The 19500-nt window shown below is 42.7% G+C and overlaps 9 protein-coding genes and 1 long non-coding RNA gene across 14 annotated transcripts; 7 read left to right on the top strand and 3 right to left on the bottom strand.

Moving 5' to 3' along the window:
* The first annotated feature begins 282 nt into the window (after positions 1-282).
* On the top strand, positions 283-1478 carry LOC108154218 (J domain-containing protein CG6693). Its single transcript, XM_017284444.2, has one exon. The coding sequence runs from the start codon at positions 377-379 to the stop codon at positions 1274-1276; it is 900 nt and encodes a 299-aa protein (XP_017139933.1). The 5' UTR covers positions 283-376; the 3' UTR covers positions 1277-1478.
* Positions 1479-1703: 225 nt separating this feature from the next.
* On the top strand, positions 1704-3442 carry LOC108154215. The gene is made up of 3 exons (XM_017284440.2): positions 1704-2009; positions 2068-2342; positions 2400-3442. The coding sequence occupies exons 1-3, from the start codon at positions 1796-1798 to the stop codon at positions 3051-3053; spliced, it is 1143 nt and encodes a 380-aa protein (XP_017139929.1). The 5' UTR covers positions 1704-1795; the 3' UTR covers positions 3054-3442.
* Positions 3443-4005: 563 nt separating this feature from the next.
* LOC108154213 lies at positions 4006-5700 on the top strand. Its single transcript, XM_017284438.2, has 3 exons — positions 4006-4298; positions 4360-4784; positions 4841-5700. Exons 1-3 carry the CDS (start codon positions 4085-4087, stop codon positions 5438-5440), a joined length of 1239 nt encoding a protein of 412 aa, XP_017139927.1. The 5' UTR covers positions 4006-4084; the 3' UTR covers positions 5441-5700.
* A 104-nt stretch (positions 5701-5804) lies between these two features.
* Positions 5805-8348, top strand: LOC117187250 (zinc finger and BTB domain-containing protein 11-like). Of its 2 annotated transcripts, none has more exons than XM_033389513.1 (5): positions 5805-6076; positions 6135-6574; positions 6630-7465; positions 7525-7854; positions 7913-8348. In XM_033389513.1, the coding sequence occupies exons 1-5, from the start codon at positions 5863-5865 to the stop codon at positions 8031-8033; spliced, it is 1941 nt and encodes a 646-aa protein (XP_033245404.1). In that variant the 5' UTR covers positions 5805-5862; the 3' UTR covers positions 8034-8348. The 2 variants fall into 2 exon arrangements, with proteins under 2 accessions (XP_033245404.1, XP_033245405.1); XM_033389514.1 differs by having other exon boundaries at positions 7899-8348.
* LOC117187251 lies at positions 8090-8747 on the bottom strand. The gene is made up of 2 exons (XR_004471995.1): positions 8657-8747; positions 8090-8582 (listed from the first exon to the last, which is right to left on the bottom strand). It is a non-coding gene; the product is annotated as an uncharacterized LOC117187251 (long non-coding RNA).
* LOC108153853 (zinc finger and SCAN domain-containing protein 12-like) lies at positions 8500-11446 on the top strand. 2 transcript variants are annotated; one of them, XM_033389515.1, is made up of 6 exons: positions 8500-8591; positions 8782-9062; positions 9606-9906; positions 9966-10846; positions 10910-11233; positions 11301-11446. In XM_033389515.1, exons 2-6 carry the CDS (start codon positions 8797-8799, stop codon positions 11419-11421), a joined length of 1893 nt encoding a protein of 630 aa, XP_033245406.1. In that variant the 5' UTR covers positions 8500-8591; positions 8782-8796; the 3' UTR covers positions 11422-11446. The 2 variants fall into 2 exon arrangements, with proteins under 2 accessions (XP_033245406.1, XP_033245407.1); XM_033389516.1 differs by lacking the exon at positions 8500-8591 and having other exon boundaries at positions 8659-9062; positions 9609-9906.
* LOC108154216 (transcription factor Ouib) lies at positions 11429-12863 on the bottom strand. The gene is made up of 4 exons (XM_017284442.2): positions 12640-12863; positions 11783-12582; positions 11646-11717; positions 11429-11592 (listed from the first exon to the last, which is right to left on the bottom strand). Exons 1-4 carry the CDS (start codon positions 12754-12756, stop codon positions 11454-11456), a joined length of 1128 nt encoding a protein of 375 aa, XP_017139931.1. The 5' UTR covers positions 12757-12863; the 3' UTR covers positions 11429-11453.
* A 77-nt stretch (positions 12864-12940) lies between these two features.
* On the top strand, positions 12941-13895 carry LOC108154223 (40S ribosomal protein S25). The gene is made up of 3 exons (XM_017284450.2): positions 12941-13037; positions 13337-13613; positions 13685-13895. The coding sequence occupies exons 1-3, from the start codon at positions 13035-13037 to the stop codon at positions 13756-13758; spliced, it is 354 nt and encodes a 117-aa protein (XP_017139939.1). The 5' UTR covers positions 12941-13034; the 3' UTR covers positions 13759-13895.
* Positions 13896-14479: 584 nt separating this feature from the next.
* LOC108157003 (zinc transporter 7) lies at positions 14480-16863 on the top strand. 3 transcript variants are annotated; one of them, XM_017288799.2, is made up of 4 exons: positions 14480-14901; positions 14983-15182; positions 15256-15696; positions 15761-16863. In XM_017288799.2, the coding sequence occupies exons 1-4, from the start codon at positions 14798-14800 to the stop codon at positions 16258-16260; spliced, it is 1245 nt and encodes a 414-aa protein (XP_017144288.1). In that variant the 5' UTR covers positions 14480-14797; the 3' UTR covers positions 16261-16863. The 3 variants fall into 3 exon arrangements, with proteins under 3 accessions (XP_017144288.1, XP_017144289.1, XP_017144291.1); XM_017288800.2 differs by having other exon boundaries at positions 14482-14754; XM_017288802.2 differs by having other exon boundaries at positions 14815-14901; positions 14957-15182.
* Positions 16864-17777: 914 nt separating this feature from the next.
* Positions 17778-19024, bottom strand: LOC108157098 (translationally-controlled tumor protein homolog). Its single transcript, XM_017288963.2, has one exon. The coding sequence runs from the start codon at positions 18891-18893 to the stop codon at positions 18375-18377; it is 519 nt and encodes a 172-aa protein (XP_017144452.1). The 5' UTR covers positions 18894-19024; the 3' UTR covers positions 17778-18374.
* Between the last annotated feature and the right edge of the window lie 476 nt (positions 19025-19500).

Raw genomic sequence — 19500 nt, 5'->3', positions numbered from 1 at the left:
TAGTGGTGATAATTCACACGATAGGAAAAGCTTGACATATCCGGAAAATCGAACAAATGCAACTGAAACGCAACCATAACTCAATTTTTGGCCCCTTTGCTTATCTTATGAATAACAATACCTTGTTTTGCCAAAAAGGAAATCTTGCGGCAAGATTAAGGTGTATAAATACACCTTGTAACATGTTTTGGCGATATTTTTCCTATCGAAGTTGTCTTTGAATTTTCTAATGGTGTGGCAGCGCTACAAATATCTGAGAGTCTAGTATTTGCTTAGTATTTTTGTAAATGAAAGGGCATACTTTTTGAGCATTTTGGCGCATTTTCTGCTTGTTTGTTGCAAAAAATTGCGAAAGAAAATAAAATTAAATACAGTAATGACGACGTTGGAATTGTGCGAGAAGTACTTTGAAACACGAGATGTGTACAAACTAATGAGTCTGCAGAAGGATGCCAAAGAGAAGGAGATTAAGAAGGCATACCACAAGCTGTCACTATTGGTGCACCCGGACCGTGTGCCGGAGGATCAAAAGGAGGAATCGACGGAAAAGTTCAAGGTCCTGTCGAAGATCTACCAAGTCCTGACGGACACCCAAAAGCGGGCATTGTACGATGAACAAGGTGTCATCGATGACGATGACGATGCGGAAGCCAAGTTGACCTCATGGCTGGAATTGTGGAGCAAAATCTTCAAACCAATCTCCGAGGAGGATATCAACAACTATGAGAAAGAGTATGTTGACTCTGAGCTGGAGCGCACTGACATCAAGAAAGCCTATCTGGGTGGCAAGGGCTGCATAAACTACCTCATGAATCATATCCCCTTCATGAAGGTTGAGGACGAGCCTCGAATAAAAGTGATTGTGGAGGCAATGATTGCTGCCGAAGAGGTTCCAGAATATAAGATATTTACAGAAGAGCCGTCCGCCAAACGCAAGAAGCGGCACAACAAGTACGCACGTGAGTTCAAAGAGGCCACTGTCATCAAGGAACGCATTCAGCGGCGCCAGCAGCAGAAAGATGAAGAAGATCTGGAGGCCTCCGGTGGCAGTCTGCAGCAGATGATACTCGCCCGCAAAAGTCAACGCGAGTCGAACTACAATTCTCTCATGGACCGTCTGCTTGAGAAGTACGGGGGCGAGGATGAATCTCAATCTGTGGACTTTGGCGACTTTGAGAAGAAAAAGAAGTCCAAGGCAAAGAAATCCTCAAAGCCCAATCCCAAAGAGAAGCTCAAAGGCGTTAGGACCGGCCGAGTGGAGAAGGCGAAGAACTAAGCCGCCGTTGAACATATTTCACAAACATACATACATATTCGTATTCGTCAAAAACTTTTGTATAATGCAGTTTAAGTTGAAAAATATTATAAATTAATAAGTATACACATTACAGTTTCATTTTCATTTAGAATTAGTGAGCCATTTTGAAAGGCACAAATATCTTTGTTTAAACAAGTAATAAAAGTGAATATTCTATTGATTCATAAGTAAATCAAAACAAATGAATAAAATTAAATGACGCTGAAAATTGTTCTTCCATTTATTCTTAGTAGAATTCCATTCCTACAGCAACGCAATCTCAAATTACCAAAAACTAATCGGACGAGATATTAAACAAGTATAAAGTTTATTTAAATGTTCAGCTAATTTTGCTACACCTTGCAATGCGTACCTTCCCCCAGAATCTGGTCACACCACCACTGTCCTATCGATATCACATTCAAGTAAAACGTAAACAAAACAAATTGAGTACGAAGGAGAATTTTAATTTAAAAATTAATTAATTTTGGTCCAAAAATGAACTGCGTTGTGATAAATTGCAAAAATGCCACACGGGGCTCTGAAAGAAATCATGATATGTATTTCTTCAAGTTTCCGAAGAACGCCGATTTAGCCAAACGTTGGCTATCATTTTGCGGCAATAAACATGCCCTAGGAATGAAGAATGCCTGTATATGCATCAAACATTTCAAAGACGAGGATATCGTGGGGCTTGAAAAGTTCAAATCAGGTGAGTACTGTTGGTATGTAATTAAGGCAACGTAGTAAAACCCATCCACAATTATCAGGATGGACAAGGCATGTTTCATTGAGCCTCAACGCTGTGCCGTGCATACACGTGAAAAGTACGTCGGAAACGGCCCAAAATTTGGAGGAAACGGAATTTGAGGAATTTCAGACAATACCAAATAACGCGGATGAAGCTGATGAAGGAAATCTGACGCAGTTCAATAAGTGCCGTACTTGCTATCGGGACTATAAGTTTGATTTGGATGAAGAAGATCCATTCGCAGAGGCCAACAGCATGTTGCTGTTTCGCATCGAAGTCATTTGCGGAGTCTGGGTATGTTCGATAAATTATATTCAAGCACTTAAACTGAAATACTTTGCTACCTAACAGCTTAGCAAGATCAAAGGTGGACCACGTTACATGTGCCCGGATTGTCAGTTGTCCCTAAAGAATGCGATCGAGTTTCGTGAGAAGGTCATAAGCACGGAGGTGATGCTAACACAGGGGAGGCCCGTGTGTGATAAACCAGCAGTCGAAGTAGAGTCGGTAGCAACAGAGACAGGTGAAGGGACATCAGCACCTGAGTTGACATCAGAATTGGTATCGATTAATATAGAAGAAGTCGACGAAGAATATACACAGTATGAACACATTTATGATGTACCATCTAGCCCTATCCATAGCCCTAGCTCTAATAAGATGGATCATATAGAAATATTAGAGACCATTGAGGAAAATATCGACGTTGCTAATGCAGATTCATTCAGCGTTGCCTGTGGGACGAAAATCCTCAACGAAATGATAAATGATAATGACAAACACGAAAGGACAAAGAATGAAACAAAAGCAAAGAAACCAACCAAGGAACGCGCCAAGCCAAGGAAAATGAAAATTAAAGCAAGACGCCAAGACGATGACGAGGATGATTCTGAATTTATAATCTTCGGCGCGTTTGACAAGAAAATGAAGTTGAGTGCAACAAAATTCCCAAAACGTACCTCATTTAAAAGGAGAGTTAGGGGTAGACGAGTAGAGAATAAGTAGAGAAGATCTAAGTCGCTTTCAAATCTTCATATTATTATTATTATTATATAATGATAAAATAGTTCTCATATTATTATTATTATTATATAAAGCTAATAAATAGTTAAAACTAGGTATTAACAGGGTATGGGGCTATAGCTGCTGAGGCCTTAAGCTCACTATAGTATTATTATACGTTTGAGGATGTATGTACTTATATACATATGTACAGGGTTGGTTCTATACGTTATTTTTGTGGAGGAGTTATTATCTAAAATACTAATTGTGTATATGTATATGTACAGGGATGATTGTTTATGAGGTTATATGTAGTGAATGATTTTAGATTGGTCTAGATAGTTGAGGATTATTTTTGCGTTTTTGGTGTTAGGGTTGGAGATGTATTGCATGGGGTCGGTGTTATGGAATGTTGAGGATCTTTGAAGAGAGAGGGCGGGGCATGTGTATATTATGTGTCTTATGTCTATGGTTGGGTTGTGGCACAGTGGGCATGCGTTGGAGGATGTTTTATCCATGTAGTGGGCATTGGTGAATCTTGTGTGCCCTAGTCTCAATCTATTTAGGATGACTTGGTGTCTTCTGTTAAGGTTGTTTAGGTTTTTGGGGGGAGGATGAGTGGAAGATAGGTTAATAATAATAATAATAATAATAAATAATAATAATAATAAAAAAGACACTTTGTGAAATAGAATAAGTTGTATTATATGATTAATATTCAAAATAATTGAATAAAACATTTCAGTAAGTGATGATATTTGTTCCTTTATTTTTTGTAGACGAATGAATTCTAAAATCGGTGATAATTATGCAGACTCTTGAGATAAAAAAACTCCAATAAGAAACAATTTGTGTTTTTGTGACGTCACAATTGCTGTTTTGTTGCACCCTTCAATACTTGGCCTTGCACCAGCATCTGGTCGCACTTTCGAAGTGACACCACTATCCGATGCTTTTTTCGTGCTATCGATAACTCATCACATCTTAATATAAAATAAACACAATTTTATCAACATTTATTTGTTGGCCCAAAAATGAGATGCGCAGTGATTAATTGCCAATATGCTACAATGGCCCCAACTAAAAAGGAACAAATATGTTTCTTCAAGTTTCCGAGGAACGCAGATTTAGCCAAACGTTGGCTATTATTTAGCGGCAATAGAGATGCCCTGAAAGTGAAGAATGCCAGTATTTGCATGAAGCATTTCAAAGACGAGGATATCTTGGGGTCTAGAAAGTTCGAATTGGGTGAGTACTGTACGTATATCATTGAGCAGACAATATATTAAAATTCATCCAATTCCATTAGGAATTGCCAAGAAGAGGACATTGCGGCAAGGCGCAGAGCCGTGCATAAGCCCAGGAAACGAAACGCAAATGCGAAAGAGACTATTGGCTGAGCTTCTGGCGGATGTCGAGGAAACGGACATGGCCCCGGAGAACACTGAATCCACTCCCAGCTATGACCGATATAATACTGGAAATGCTTCGGAACCGGACGTTGTCAGTCCGCCGCCCATTGAGGATACTGCCTACCTTCAGACAATATCACATGAAGATTGCCCCGAAGCTGATGCTGATGAAGTGGAAGCTGATGAAAACCAAGAGAGCCACCAGTTCAATAAGTGTCGTACCTGCTATCGGGATTACGACTTCGATTCGAATGCCGAAGATCCTTTCGACAAAGCCAACAGCGTTATGCTGTTTCGTATCGAAGTCATCTGTGGAGTCTGGGTATGTCTGATAAATTACATTCAACGAATTGAACTGAATTGTTTTATATCTCACAGCTCAGCAATATTGAAGGCGGACCACGTTTCATGTGCCCGGATTGTCAGTTGTCCCTAAAGAATGCAATCGATTTCCGTGAGATGGTCATAAGTACGGAGGTGATGCTAACACAGGGGAGGCCCGTGTGTGATAACCCAGAAGACCAAATAGAGACAGATCAAAGAACATCAGTACCCGAGTGGCCAAATGATTCCGTATCAGATAAAATGGCAGAAGACAACGAGGACGACGGCGGCGAAGATACTCGGTATGAAGACATCTATGATGCATCACCTAGCCCTGTCCGTAGCCATTGCTCTAATAAGATGGATCATATGGAAATAATAGAGACCGCTGAGGAAAATATCAACCCTACCAGAACAGAAGTCAGCGTTGGCCGTGGGGCCAAATTTTTTAACGAACTGCTAAACGAAGTCCTAGGTCAAGATAAAGTCAAGCCCGAAAGGTCAAAGCTGGAAATAAAAGCAGGAAAACCAGCCAAGGAACAGCCCAAGCTAAGGAAAATGAAGATCCAAGAAATACGCCAAGACTATGACGACGATGATTCTAAATTTGTGGCATTTGAGAAGAAAAATAAATCCAAGGCAAAGAAATCTTGAAAGCATAACCACAAAGAGGTAGAGAAAAAATACTAGGATTGGTCAAGTAGAGAGGGCCAAGAATGTTGCCGCACTTAAACATAATTATTAACCATAATTGTATTTTTCAAATAGTTTTGAATTATGTGGTTTTATTTTCGTTCAATAATGTTTTTATGTAAATTTCGAACATTCACGCCTTTTTGGAAAGCAGAAATTTTTGTTTACTCTATTGGTAAATAATTGATAAATTCTGAAATTAATATAAATATATAACTTCACATCGTGCCGGTTTTATTGCACACTGTAATGCGCAGCCAGCAGCAGCATATGGTCATACTTTCGAAGTCGTGCATACTACCACTATTTATTCGATACGAGCTATCGATATCTCTTGAAATAAAATAAACACAATTTTATGAAGAACAATTTTTGGGCCAAAAATGAGATGCGCAGTGTTAAATTGCAAAAATGCCAGAACTGCCTCTGAGAAAAATCAAGATTTATGCTTCTTCAAGTTTCCGAGGAACGCAGATTTAGTCAAGCAATGGGTATCTTTTTGCGGCAATAAAAATGCCCTGAATGTGAAGAATGCCAGCATATGCATCAAACATTTCAAAGATGAGGATATCGTCGGGGCTCTTAAGTTCGAATTGGGTGAGTACTGATCGTATATCATTCAGACACCATGGTAAAATTCCTCGACAATTATCAGGCTTGGCGAAGAAGAGGACATTGCGGCCAGGCGCAGTGCCGTGCTTAAACCGGGAGATAGAAACCAAGTCGGAAAAGGCTCGCAAAGAACGAAACCAAAAGCGGGAGAATCAGAAACTGGTGGCCGAGCTTCTGGCGTATGCCGAGGCAAAGGAATTGGCCCAGGATGACAATGAACTCGCTCCCAGCAATGTCCGATATAATACTGTTTCGGCCCCGGCTTTCGTGAGTCCGCCGCCCATTGATGAAAGCGCCACCCTTCAGACCATATTACATGAAGATGACCCCCTCACATCAGATGAAAACCACGAAAGTCTAAACCAGCTCAATAAGTGTCGTACTTGCTATCGGGACTATGAGTTTGATCCGAATGCCGAAGATCCTTTTGACAAGGCCAACAGCGTTTTGCTGTTTCGCATCGAAGTCATTTGTGGAGTTTGGGTATGTCTGAAATGTATTCCATTCCATTCAACGACTTCAATTTGCTATTTCACAGCTCACGAGCATCGATGGCGGACCACGTTTTATGTGTCCCGATTGTCAGTTGTCCCTGAACACTGCGATCGAGTTCCGTGAGAAGGTCATAAGTACGGAGGTGATGCTAACGCAGGGGAGGCCCGTGTGTGATAAACCAGCTGTCGAAGTAGAGTCGGTAGCAACAGAGACAGGTCAAGGGACATCAGCTCCTGAGTGGACATCAGAATTGACATCGATTAATATGGAAGAAGACGACGAAGAAGATCCACAGCACGAAGACATTTATGATGAATCATATAGCCCCATGCATAGCCCTAGCTCTAATAAAATTGATCGTATAGAAATTATAGAGCCGATTGAGGAAAATATCGACGCTGCCCCAGCAGATCCACTCAGCGTTGCCCGTGGTGCAAAAATTCTAAACGAACTGATAAAGGAATTCAAAGGTCAAGATAAAGTCAAAACCGAAAAGACAAAAGAAGAAACAAATGCACCGAAAAAAGAGAAGGAACAGGCCAATCCAATTAAACCCAAAATCCGGGCAAGACGCCAGGCCAATCCCAAATCGAAATCGGAGCGGAATCGCATACGCCGCGCCCAGCTCAGAGACAAGCCCCTAACCCATGTGTGTGATCAATGCGGGCAGATATTTCGTATGGTGCACAATTTACAAATTCATATGCTTCGTCACAGCCGCACGAAGAACTTCGAGTGCCCGGAATGCCCAATGACATTCTACGATGCCTACATGAGGAACATTCACATACGCGTCCGTCACAAGGGCGAGAATCCATTCGTCTGCAGATATTGCCCCGAAAGATTTGCATATGCGGGGAAGCGTCAGAAGCACGAAGCGTGAGTAGTAGATGAATTCAAAGATTAGTAGCATCGTTTAAGATCTGGTTTCCTTCTAGTAAAGTACATTGGGCACCCCCTCGCATAAAAGTAAAGCGGATAAATCCCGCGCCAAGCCCACGAGCTAAGACGCGGTACTTTTGCAAACTATGCGATAAAAACTATGTGTCGAAGTACGCTTTAGCCTGGCACACTAGATCGCATGCAGAGGCAAACGCCTTCAAATGCCAGCATTGCGAAAAGACCTACTCCGAGCCAGCGAAGCTGAAGAGGCACGAAATGACTCACGGGGAAAGGCCACTGCAATGCGACGTCTGCCTGAAGGGCTTCTATCAGCGCACCAAGCTCAAAGCTCATGAACTCATACACACTGGAGAACGCCCCTTTCGGTACGAGTATAATTTCCTCTAGATTATTTGACCCTTAACTGTAGACCCTTTCTTGCAGGTGTGAAATTTGTAACGTTAATTTCCGGTACAAAACTAATTTAAAGACTCATGCGAACACCAAAATGCACCAGGAGAATCTACTCAAATCGGGAGAGAATGTTAAAATTGATGTCGACTAGAACTAAAATGTATTTATTCTATTATGGAGGCCTGATGGTCGCCGTTTTAAATTTACGACTCTCTTCAGGGTCCTCGTCAGTTCTTCCTTGAAAATGAAAGAACCATGTTCAATATCAATCTTTAACCCATTTTGGAAAAAGGAAAAAGTTTTATAAATATACGAATAAGAGGCATCGTAGCTCCATTGGCTAACAGGTGGATATTCGGATTGATTCGAACAGCCTCTGTAATCTTCTTGCAAAAAAAATTCCCAGCGGATCTTCAGCTACTGCCGGATAATTAAAATTATATTTGCCATATATGTAAATTTGTAAGCCATTTTGGAGAAAGAATAAAGTTAGATTTACATTTATACGAATAAAAAACAATTGTAGTTCCATTCTATAACTAAATCAATAATTAAGCCATTGCTTGTCTTGTGTGTCTGGTCACACTTTCGATATAATCGAATAAATAATCCATTCGGTTCCTTAATTCTATCGATATCTCAACAAATCAGTGAAAAAGAAGCGTCACTTTTTTTTAACATTTGGTTCATGGTATAATACCTGTAAAAGGTAAGGAAAATTAGTCAAGTGACCTTTTTTTGTTTATTTCGGACGCTGCAGGCACTGACACTAACATTTGCATGCACATGCACATTAATTATTAGTGGTTCTAATAATTTTGCGCTTGTGTCTGTGTGTGTTTGCTTGTATTGAACTTGACCCATGTGTATTTACATACGTTTAGTGTCTTTTTTTTTAGAGAAACTAAAGAAATATGTCGAGCTACTGCGGTGCCTGTCGAAAGAGAACCAACCTGAAAACGTTTAGAATGCCAGTTAATGAACAAAAACGGAAGTTATGGGCAGATTCGCTGGAAATCGAATACACAAATCAAAGGATTTGCGAAAATCATTTTAAAAAGACTGACTTTTATTATGCCGACAGTATGAATAGTAAAAGGCGACTTCGTCTGCGCCCCGAAGCCATTCCAGAGCAATGTTTATTGTTATTCAAGGACAAAAAATTAGGTTCGCCGACAGAGTAAGTAACTTTTCTAGTTATTAATTGGCCACACGAACAAAAACTGCATTCCAGTATAAAGGTGTGTGTGTGTGCGTGGCAGCATGATACAACTACAAAAAGGTACAGCCATCGCAAGCGCTCTCTTGCTTGGGTAGTGGTGGTATTTTGGGTCAATGGCGCTCGAGAAAAGTGGGGATAGTTCACACAGTACGAAAAACAACTATGCATATATATAGTGCGCAACTATATTATATATTTTTGGTTCTTTTTACAGTGGAGAACAATGGTAAACTGAAACATTTATCAATGGTTAGATGCTCTAGAAATCGACTATAACCATTGGCATAGGATTTGCGAAAATTATTTTAAAATAAGTGGCATAACCGCCTCCGTCTGCGCCTCAATACCACTCCACCCCAATCAAACATATTACCGATTGCAAAACAAACGAAAATCGGGATGGCCGTACCTTGTCTAGTTGTATCCTGCGTGGCAATACAGTTTCACAGCACCATACTCTAGTTTAAATGTTTAATGAACATACAATTCATTATTAATTAGCAGCGCCGAGCAAGGAGAACACCAGCTAAACGATGACACGGAATATGACACTTATCAAACGGAAGACCCATCGGCCCCTTCGTGCGAAAGTCCGCCTATTGAGGACGATGACTCCCTTGAATCCATGTTTCTCGATGATGACGATCCCCTGGCAGGCGAGGACAACAAGGGATCTTTTAGTCAGTTGATGAAATGTCGGGCCTGCTATCAGGAGTATCAATTTGACTCGAACTCCAAAGATCTGTTCCTCAAGCAGAACGCTGTTTATCTGTATCGCATTGAAGTCATTTGCGGAGTTTGGGTATGTCTCGACTACATTCCATTCAGGGACTTGAATTCAAACACTTTGCTATTTCACAGCTCACGAGCATCGAAGGCGGACCACGTTACATGTGTCCGGATTGTGAGTCGGCCCTGAACACTGCGATCGACTTCCGTGAGAAGGTCATAAGTACGGAGGTGAAGCTAACGCAGGGTAATCCCGAGTGTAATATTGCAGCGGTCGAAGTAGAGTTGGAATCGGCTCAGAATTTTCATGAAACGGCAGCAAATGAGTGGCCCTTGGGTTTGATTTGTAAGGAAGAGGATGAGGTAAATTATGCTAAGGCACAGAGCACTATCCTTAGCCCGAATATAGAAATGCTGGAGCCCCTGGAAGAAGATATCAACGCTGACCCATCGGACCCACTCAGCGTTGCTCGTGGGACCGACATTCTTAAGGAGCTCGTTATCGAATTGATTGGTCAGGATAAAGTCACACCTGAGAAGCCGGCAAGAAAAATGAAAGCTGATTCCGGAGACGAACAGACCATAGAAGATGCCATCGAAGATTACATGGATGACGTCATGGAGGAGGAAAGCGAAGAAGCCAAGAAGCAGCAGGACAAGAAACCGACAAAGGCAAAGAAGGCAAAGGCTAGCGAGACACAGCCAAGAAAGGTGAACGCCAAATTGAAGCGGGAGCGGGAACGCCAACGTCTCGCTAAGATGAGGGAAAAGCCCCCAAACTATGTGTGCGATCAATGCGGTTCGGCCTTCCATTTGGTTCACAATTTGCAAATTCATATGCTCCGTCACACCCGCACGAAGAACTACCAGTGCACGGAATGCCCCATGAAATTCTACGATGCCTACATGAGGAACATACACATACGAGTCCGTCACAAGGGCGAGCTGCCTTTTGTATGCAGGCATTGCCCCGAAGCATTTTCAAATGCGGGCGCGCGTTACACTCACGAAGGGTAAGTCGTCAATGCAATTAAATCAAGATTAGAAGTTCACATTGAGATGTGGTTTCGTTTTAGCAAATTTCATGGCGTGAAAATACACCACAATTCGAGGAACAGAGAACCAAACAAGCAACCAACACAGCGCTTCTTTTGCGAAACTTGCGACAAGAGCTATGTCTCGAAGTACGCCCTTGCCTGGCACATTAAATCGCATGCAGAGGCAAATGCCTTCAAGTGCAAGCTGTGCGACAAGAGCTATAATGCACCAGCGATGCTCAAGCAGCACGAAAGGGTACACAAGGAGAGGCCACTGAAATGTGACGTCTGCCAGAAGGGCTTCTATCAGCGCACCAAGCTCAAAGCTCACAAACTTATACACTCGGGCGAGCGACCACATCGGTATGTAGACCTGTTTGAGATCCGTTTCCAATAATAGTTGAATACATACGGTTTTTTTTCCTTTCAGGTGTGAACTTTGTAATGTTCATTTCCGGTACAAAACAAATTTAAAAACGCACGAGAACACCAAAATGCACCAGGAGAATTTAAGAAAGGTTCATGAGAGTGTAACAGCTGATATTGAATAAAATCGTATTTGTCTTTCCAATGTTATATTGTTTCATGTATTTATGCTTGACTGTTGCTGCACCGTTTTGGTTTTTCGCTTCTTTCGGCGTTCGTTTTCGATATGACTGGTGGATTTAATGTGCTGCGTAAAGTTGCCGGCCCTCAAGAACCACAGATCACAGACTTCGCAGCTATAGAAAAGGTTGGTTAATGAGTAAGCAACAATATTTAATTGAGAACTCACTGGAAAGTACGTTCGCCCTTCTTGATAATCTCCCATTTGGATTGGGGTGCTCGTCCTTTTTTGCATGCCTCGCTGCAAACAGGGCATTGCAATTCAAGTAAAAAAAACCAATTCTTCTGTCGGTGTCTACTACTCACCGTTCATGTCGGACCCGAGAGCTGTTTGTGCTGTACTTGAGTCCGCAGAAGGTGCAGGCGTAGGGCCCCTCTGTATGCTTCAGCTGGTGCCGTCGCAGTAGATGCAGTGTGTAGCACTTCTGATGGCATATCTCGCACTCGAACGGTTTGGTGCCCGTGTGCCGCAACAGGTGGACATTCAGATTGCTGGTGTCGCGGAATTGGCGGCCGCAGTGCTCACAGATACAGGGCTTGGCGATTTGGCTGTCCCGATCCACAATTCGTTTGGGATTAGCATCGTCAATCACCTTGACGTGAATGAGTTTTCGTCCCAGGCGCATTGTTTGCTTATTGGCCTTAATTTTGCCCTTCGTTTTGTTGGACCCTGTGACTGGGGGTTCAGTTTCGCTTTTGGCAGTAGCAATTACTGCCTCAGTCTCCGATTCTCCATACTCTGCTTGAAGCGGTAAGTAGTCGTCGGCCTGGTCCTGGTCGTCTTCATAGCTGCAATCTTCGAGATGTTTTCCGAGATACCTTTCGGCTTCATAAGCCTTCTGCTCATCCACCAGTTCATCCTCCACTTTGATTTCGTTGGCTACCAACAGCTCGTCGATCCCCAACGGATCGTCTGCAGCTACCACTTGCTGAGCGGGTAGTTGTAACGACACCGAAGCCGGACCTTCGCCCAGAGTCAATTTTACCTTTCGTCTGGTCAGGTATTTTTCAATTTTCGCACACCGCCTGCGGAAGCGACACACCTTTCTGAGCAGCTTCTGGCAGTCTGCGCACATATAGCACGGGAATTCAGGGTCATTCTGCAGCTGAAAGGATCCATTCATTAGTTGTTTGCCTTCATTTACGTCGGTTTTTTTACTCACCCAGCAATTTGCTATGGTTCGCACACAGAGCAGCAGCTGGCGACCCTCCCGCGAGAAGATCCGGAGGCTGTTTTCTGTGACTATTGTTTTGCCGCAAGTGCGGCAGAACTGATTCATTCTGTTAAATTAATTGGTTTGGAAATTATTTAAATTTGTTTCGTCCACGGGAAAATCTGCCCCACAAATCCAATAGATCTGGCAGTGCCTCGATTAATCGCGACAGCTGATCGCTAGTGGTGGGTATAAAATTTAAATCGATGCTGCTATTGATGTCACTGTTTCACGAACTATCGATAGACGGCACGAAATGTGAGCATGCAGCCCTGTGTTGTTCGCCAGAGGGGTGGTAACTCTGGCGATTTCCGCCCTCCATCTTTCTGCATTGACTTTTCACGATGGTGAGTTCGCTGCTTTAGAATTTTGCGAAAATACTTGATTTTTAGTGTGAAAACGGCGGACAATTGAAAGAAAAACATGAATGAAGTGTTGCCCAAGTGCTGTGCCATGAAATTCTGCCTACCAATGGGCTGGAAAACGTGAAAAAATGGAGGAAAAACAGAAGCACGCCCTAACCTCGAAAGCAGGCGGCGATGCTCTAGGTGCTGCTGCTGGTGGCAACAATTGTCCACTTAAGTGAATTGTTTTGAGTGAACCCACATTAATGTGAATATCTCTTCTCGCCTCTTTTTCCGTGCAGCCGCCTAAGAAGGACGCAAAGTCGTCGGCCAAGCAGCCGCAAAAGACACAGAAGAAGAAGGAGGGCTCTGGCGGCGGCAAGGCCAAGAAGAAGAAGTGGTCCAAGGGCAAGGTTAGGGACAAGTTGAACAACCAGGTTCTGTTCGACAAGCCTACCTACGAGAAGCTGTACAAGGAGGTGCCTGCCTACAAGCTCATCACCCCCTCGGTGGTCTCTGAGCGTTTGAAGATCCGCGGATCTCTGGCCAAGCGTGCTCTCATCGAGCTGCGCGACAAGGGTATGTTATCTAAATTACAATTTCCAAACAAATCATTTACTAATTCTCAAACGTATTCTTTTCGCTTTCAGGTCTGATCAAGCAGGTCGTGCAACATCATTCCCAGGTGATCTACACACGTGCAACCAAGGGTGATGAAGCGTAAAATGTTTTATCAACGCATTTTTATAGTCGCATTCGTTTTACAATGAATTGGATTGTATGGGAGAGCACTAGGACTCTGCTGTGTGTAAAATGTTGAATAAACTTGCTTTCTTATTGATGTAAGGGACATTTGCTTGAGTTTATTGTTGTTTTGATAAGTGTTGGCACCAGCTGGTGTACACAATTGTGGGATCTAAAGTTTTTTGTATACTCTCGTTGCTGCTGTGAGATAGTTTCCTTATAGCTAATGACGTTGGCAGAATAATTCTAGTTTTTAAATAAACTATGCATTGTTCAGTGCTTCTTCTTCGGCCATCGACATTCACTTTTAACGCTAACACGTTAACACGCGATCTGCACCTGTGACAAGCGAAATACTATTTACTCATTATGATAATTATTATTCGGTTACATGAAGAATATATTTATTAATGTATAAAAAACATTTAAATTGAATACAGCTGTTGTTTATTTGTTTTGTCATTCCCTGCGGCCGCGGACGTGGAAAGTTGTACCCAGCTGACATTTAGCTGGCTTGCAACTGTATCCATTCACAGCGAACGCAGCGAATTTGTTTATGTGGTTACCCCAATATTTGTGACAACACGGCAGATTGCTGGCCAACACACATGAAAATAATACATGAAGAATATATTTAGTAATATGTACAAGACATTTAAATTTAATGCAGCAGTTGTTTATTTGTTTTGTCATTCCCTGCGGCCGCTGACGTAGCAGACTTTTAGATGGGTTGTATCCATTCACAACGAACGCAGCGATTAGTGGAGCGAATATGTTTATGAGGTTACCCCAATATTTGTGACAACACGGCAGATTTCTGGCCAATACAAATTTTCTCGTTTTTTGAAGATGAATTAAATTAAAGACGCTTAGTTAAACATTAACTGCACGCAACAGTGTGCAACGGACAACCTGTGCAAATAAGACTACCGTCGGCCTGGTCGACGACGTAGCAGGAAGCGTTGTGCGTTGTGAGGTAATTTGCACAATAAAATAATGGCCGCCGACGCCGCAGACATATGTACATTCTTTTGGGGGCCAGGCCAGAACAAGTGTTTGCAGCAGAAGTAGCCAGCCAGCCAGCTGGAGGAAGTCAACGGCTAAGCCACACCGATTATACCACGTATGCAAACAAATGACGGACCTGATAACAGCAGCGTAAAGCGTATGTTTTATAGATTTCTCGTGTTTGGTGTCTTTGCAGATTTACACGTTTCCCAATTATGATACCGCTGTCGCACAAGGACCGCAGTAGCTTCGGCTACCGGGTCAAAGAACAGTTAAACAGCTGGAGGCGGCTCATTTTCTCGGATCGAAACTCGCGCAATTTGTTTCTGTTTCTGCTCCTCAACCTGAGTTTTGCCTTCGTCGAGCTTTTCTATGGCATTTTGACAAACAGCCTGGGTGTGTACCCCTCAAATTCAATTGGTGTTAATCTTATCCAGGCTTTACAATGCTCTCAATGTTTATCGCCTAGGTCTGATCTCTGACTCGTTTCACATGTTCTTCGATTGCACGGGTCTCTTGGCCGGTCTGGCTGCCTCGGTAATTACGAAGTGGAAGGCAAACGATAAATTCTCCTATGGATATGTGCGTGCCGAAGTGCTGGCAGGATTCGTCAATAGCCTGTTCCTGCTATTCATCGCCTTCTTCATATTGTCCGAGGGTGTGGAACGGTTATTGGAGCCGCCCGAGGTGAAGCACGAGCGTCTCTTTGTGGTTTCCGTGCTGGGGCTCCTGGTAAACCTAGTCGGAATCTATGCGTTTAATCATGGCGGCCATGGGCACTCGCATGGTGGAGGCGGACACGGACACTCCCACGGCGGTGGCGGCAGCGTTGCCAATCAAGGACACGGCCACTCCCATAGTCACAGCGACATTAACAATCACAATCATGAGGCCATCACCTTGGATAATGGTAAATCAGCCGCGAAAACGGTTCACTTTCAATTTCAGCTTCAAATTGTTGCTCTTCTTTCTAGGTCATGGCCACTCGCACGACCACGACAGTCACGGTCATTCCCACGGCGACATGGGCGGCAGCAATTCCCAGATTATGCGCGGCGTCTTCCTGCACATTCTGGCCGACACCCTCGGCTCTGTGGGTGTCATCATATCGGCTGTGTTGATGCAAATGTTCGGCTGGATGATAGCGGATCCAATTTGCTCGATTTTCATCTCCCTTCTGATTGCGCTTAGCGTACTGGGCCTGATTAAGGAGTCCATACTGATATTGATGCAGCGACAACCATCTTCGTTGGACCGATCACTGCCGCAGTGCTATCAGAAGGTAACCGGCCTGGCCGGCGTATATGCCGTGCAGGAGCCGCACTTCTGGACGCTCTGTTCCGATGTCTATGTGGGCGCCCTTAAGCTGGAGGTGTCCAAGAATGTCGACCCTAAGTATGTGGTGACACATACGAGGATGATCTTCGAGTCTGTGGGCGTTAAACAGATCTACATACAGCTCGACTATGTATGATGCAGCGGAACATAATCTTGTATATGTATATTTAACGGCGCGTGTTGTATTTTTGTGTAGTTCGACCAAGATGATAATGGATTTTTTTTATCTAAATTTTAGTTTATTAGGCAATCTTGTCGGTGCCACCACCCACTAACCACGCCACACACCTTCCGAAACCCCTCCAAAAAAAAAAAAACCAACCATGTGTAATCTTAAATTGTACGAGTAATATTTGGCGAATTTTGTTAACTTATTTGTTGAGAAGCGATCGGCATTCATTCCATTTATACTGAAGCATTAAAAAACGGAATGTTTGTGTGCAGTAGGGCAGCCGGTGCTGTCGTTTTCTAGAAGCATAGTGTAATTGTAATATAAGCGAAAGAACTTGTGCAAGAGTAAATCTATATAGTCTCTTTTTATAACCTTGTTTTTAAAATCTGAATGATCAAAAGCCAGAAGCATACATACCTACAAATAGTAACTAGTTTGACTGACATTTCCAAACACATTCCCCTATAAATTGGGGTCAACTAACTGTTCTTGTCACAGTTTGCAGCATCAAAATTATGAACGAAATAAAATATAATTTGTTATTAGCATTTTTATACGTAAACCGAATAGAATTGTTGTTTTAATGTTTCATATGGGGAGCCCTAAGACCCTCGGGCCTTAATCGTTCATTGGCAAGAACATGATTTTATGCCGAACAAGGTCAATACCATTCAAACTTATCTAAAAAATCACGAAATATTCAATAGATAAGATTTTAATTTTTCAGAAGAGTATCGTTTGTGTTTATCTACAGATTTTGAGTTTGATTTATATTGCCATCTCAACGTTTAAACGATCAAATGTTATATTTTTTATGCACAAAATTCATTAAAGATCTTTATTGAAATATATTTCAAAAACACATTACCATCAAGTTGATTTCATTTTAATTTATTCCCATTTTCCATGAGAGCTGCCTTTCCAGGGAGTGCACACTGTACTTTTCTCTCACGCGACGGGCAACAGGTAGACACGTTTTACTCACACACACACACACACACACCCATCAGAAGGGCATTTGTATGGGTTTGCCTCTACGCGCATATAAAAATGAATACATTCATGCGAAAATTTTTAGAAATAATACATTTGGTTTGTTCAAAATGATAAGCGGGCCCAGTGGCCATTGAGGTTATGTCGAATGCAACGTGCGAAAGTAGGCCAAATTGCACTGCAACGTGCAAAAAATAGTAATCAATGCCAAATGGCACTGCGCATGACATGTGCTCGCCTGTGAGTGTGTCTGTACATCACTGTCAAGGGTCAATAACATGTCGGTTGGCCAAAAACTCCCAGCCGACCGGCGCGGCATGACTCAGATGGCGACAAACTCCCTCCCTTCACCCCCTCTCGATTTTGCGCTCGCTCACACCCATCAGGTAGATGCAGGCGGCGGCTGCGACGTCTACCTACTCATACATAGCTGTAAATTTCCCGAAAATGAATCGACGCCGCCCATGAAAAGTACAGACATGCTAGTATTTACAGTTGTATATGGTTTCCGTTTAATTCAGTACTTATGTTCCATTTTTCGGTAATTTCTCTCGATCGATATCTGTTTGAAACATAAACGAAAATGCACACAAAATTGCGTTGTTGCTATCAAAATATTATTTTTACCTTGTTATCAAATTACAATAGTTGTTTCAGTTGTTCTTATTTAGTTTTAGCTACTGTATTTTGGTTTTTGTTTCTCCCGGTTCGCATTTAGCTACAACCACAAATTTGCCTGCTCTTCTGCATTTAAACAATAAACATTGAAATGAAAATTATAGAAAATTTTGTTGTACTTAATAAATCAAATAAAATCGCATCGCTCGGTACAGGGGATTCGTCAGCAGTGTAACATAAATTTAGGACTTTCAAAATTGTAACTAATTATCGGATAAATATATAGAAGGTATGCATGAGTATGTTCCTCTGGTTGGGCTGGGCGGGGGGCCGGTGATGATGCCCCATTCCTGTGCGTCTGCTGCATGGAGCGTTGCTTCTTTGTAGCCGTGGCTGAGGGCCTGAGGTTGGAGGTCTTCGATGGTCTCCCCATGCAGAAAAAAAATCTAGACACGCACACTCAGAGCTTAGCACTTCTCCTCCTCGAGACCGTGCTTGAAGAACATGAGCACTGGAATGCTCTGGCCATCGATTTCGCGGTACTCGACCAGGGCGACCATGCCGTCGCAGTCCATGGACTCGCCGGTGAAGAACTGCAGCTCCTTGAAGCGGCCCAAGATGTCCTTCATGGCTTTGTTCATGTTGGTCTTGAAGACATCGACCTGGTCGGGAGACTTCTCCGCCAGCTTGGCCAACACCTTCTTCATGTAGTCCTTCAGGTAGAGGGTGTACGATTTCTTGTCGCCGAATGCAAAGCATTCCACCAGACGATGATTCAGCACCACATCGACACCGGACTCAACGTTGGTATCTGTGCCTTCATCGGCCTCCTCGGCAGATGCATTGGCACCATCGAGTTTAATTTCGCTGCCCTCACGGCTGATCAGCTTGCCATACACCTCGTAGACTACGTCATCGACCAGCTTGATTTTGTAGGTGTCGGCGAACATCTCGTCCCCGGTGATGATATCCTTGAAGATTTTCATGATTGCTGGTGTTGGATTGGCGAAAAGATGGCGTTTAAACTCCTTGCAAATCTGCTATTATAACTGCACCGAACCGGGACCGCGGGAACAACGTGCCACGCGCTATTTCGAGCAAAAAGAAAGAAAATGGCGGACAGTGTGACCGTGGAGTTATGGAACTTAGCCCACTTAGCCCCCTTAATTGAATAATGGTAACTCTTGAGCTTGACACAGCGGAAAATAATTCTGTTTGTTTACTAGTGTAGATCCATATTATAATTCTTCTATACTTACATAAAAAACAATGATATTATTCAGACAGTTTTCGTGGGTGGTTGTTCGATACCCACTGGTCTATAAAGGGTTAATCATAATCCATCCCTGATCGCAAATCATATTGCTCGATTTTGATATTCGGTCTAGAATTACTAGCTAGATAGATCTCTCAGCCCTGCCCACATAATTTAATCCAGCTAATGAACCTATTTTCTACTTGACTGGTTTATTTTAAATACTGGCTTTTATTGGATTTTGCCTAAAAAAGATTTTAGCGTAAAAGGCCAAACAAAAAAAACGTAAGAAAGCAATCGTTGCTATTGCTCAATTTTGCTCAGCCCTCCCCACATAA

The sequence above is a fragment of the Drosophila miranda genome, chromosome 2 (assembly GCF_003369915.1).
Source record: "Drosophila miranda strain MSH22 chromosome 2, D.miranda_PacBio2.1, whole genome shotgun sequence".
NCBI lineage: Eukaryota > Metazoa > Arthropoda > Insecta > Diptera > Drosophilidae > Drosophila > Drosophila miranda.
Note: the sequence above shows the minus strand (reverse complement) of the source record. Positions and strands in the feature narration are given on the sequence as shown.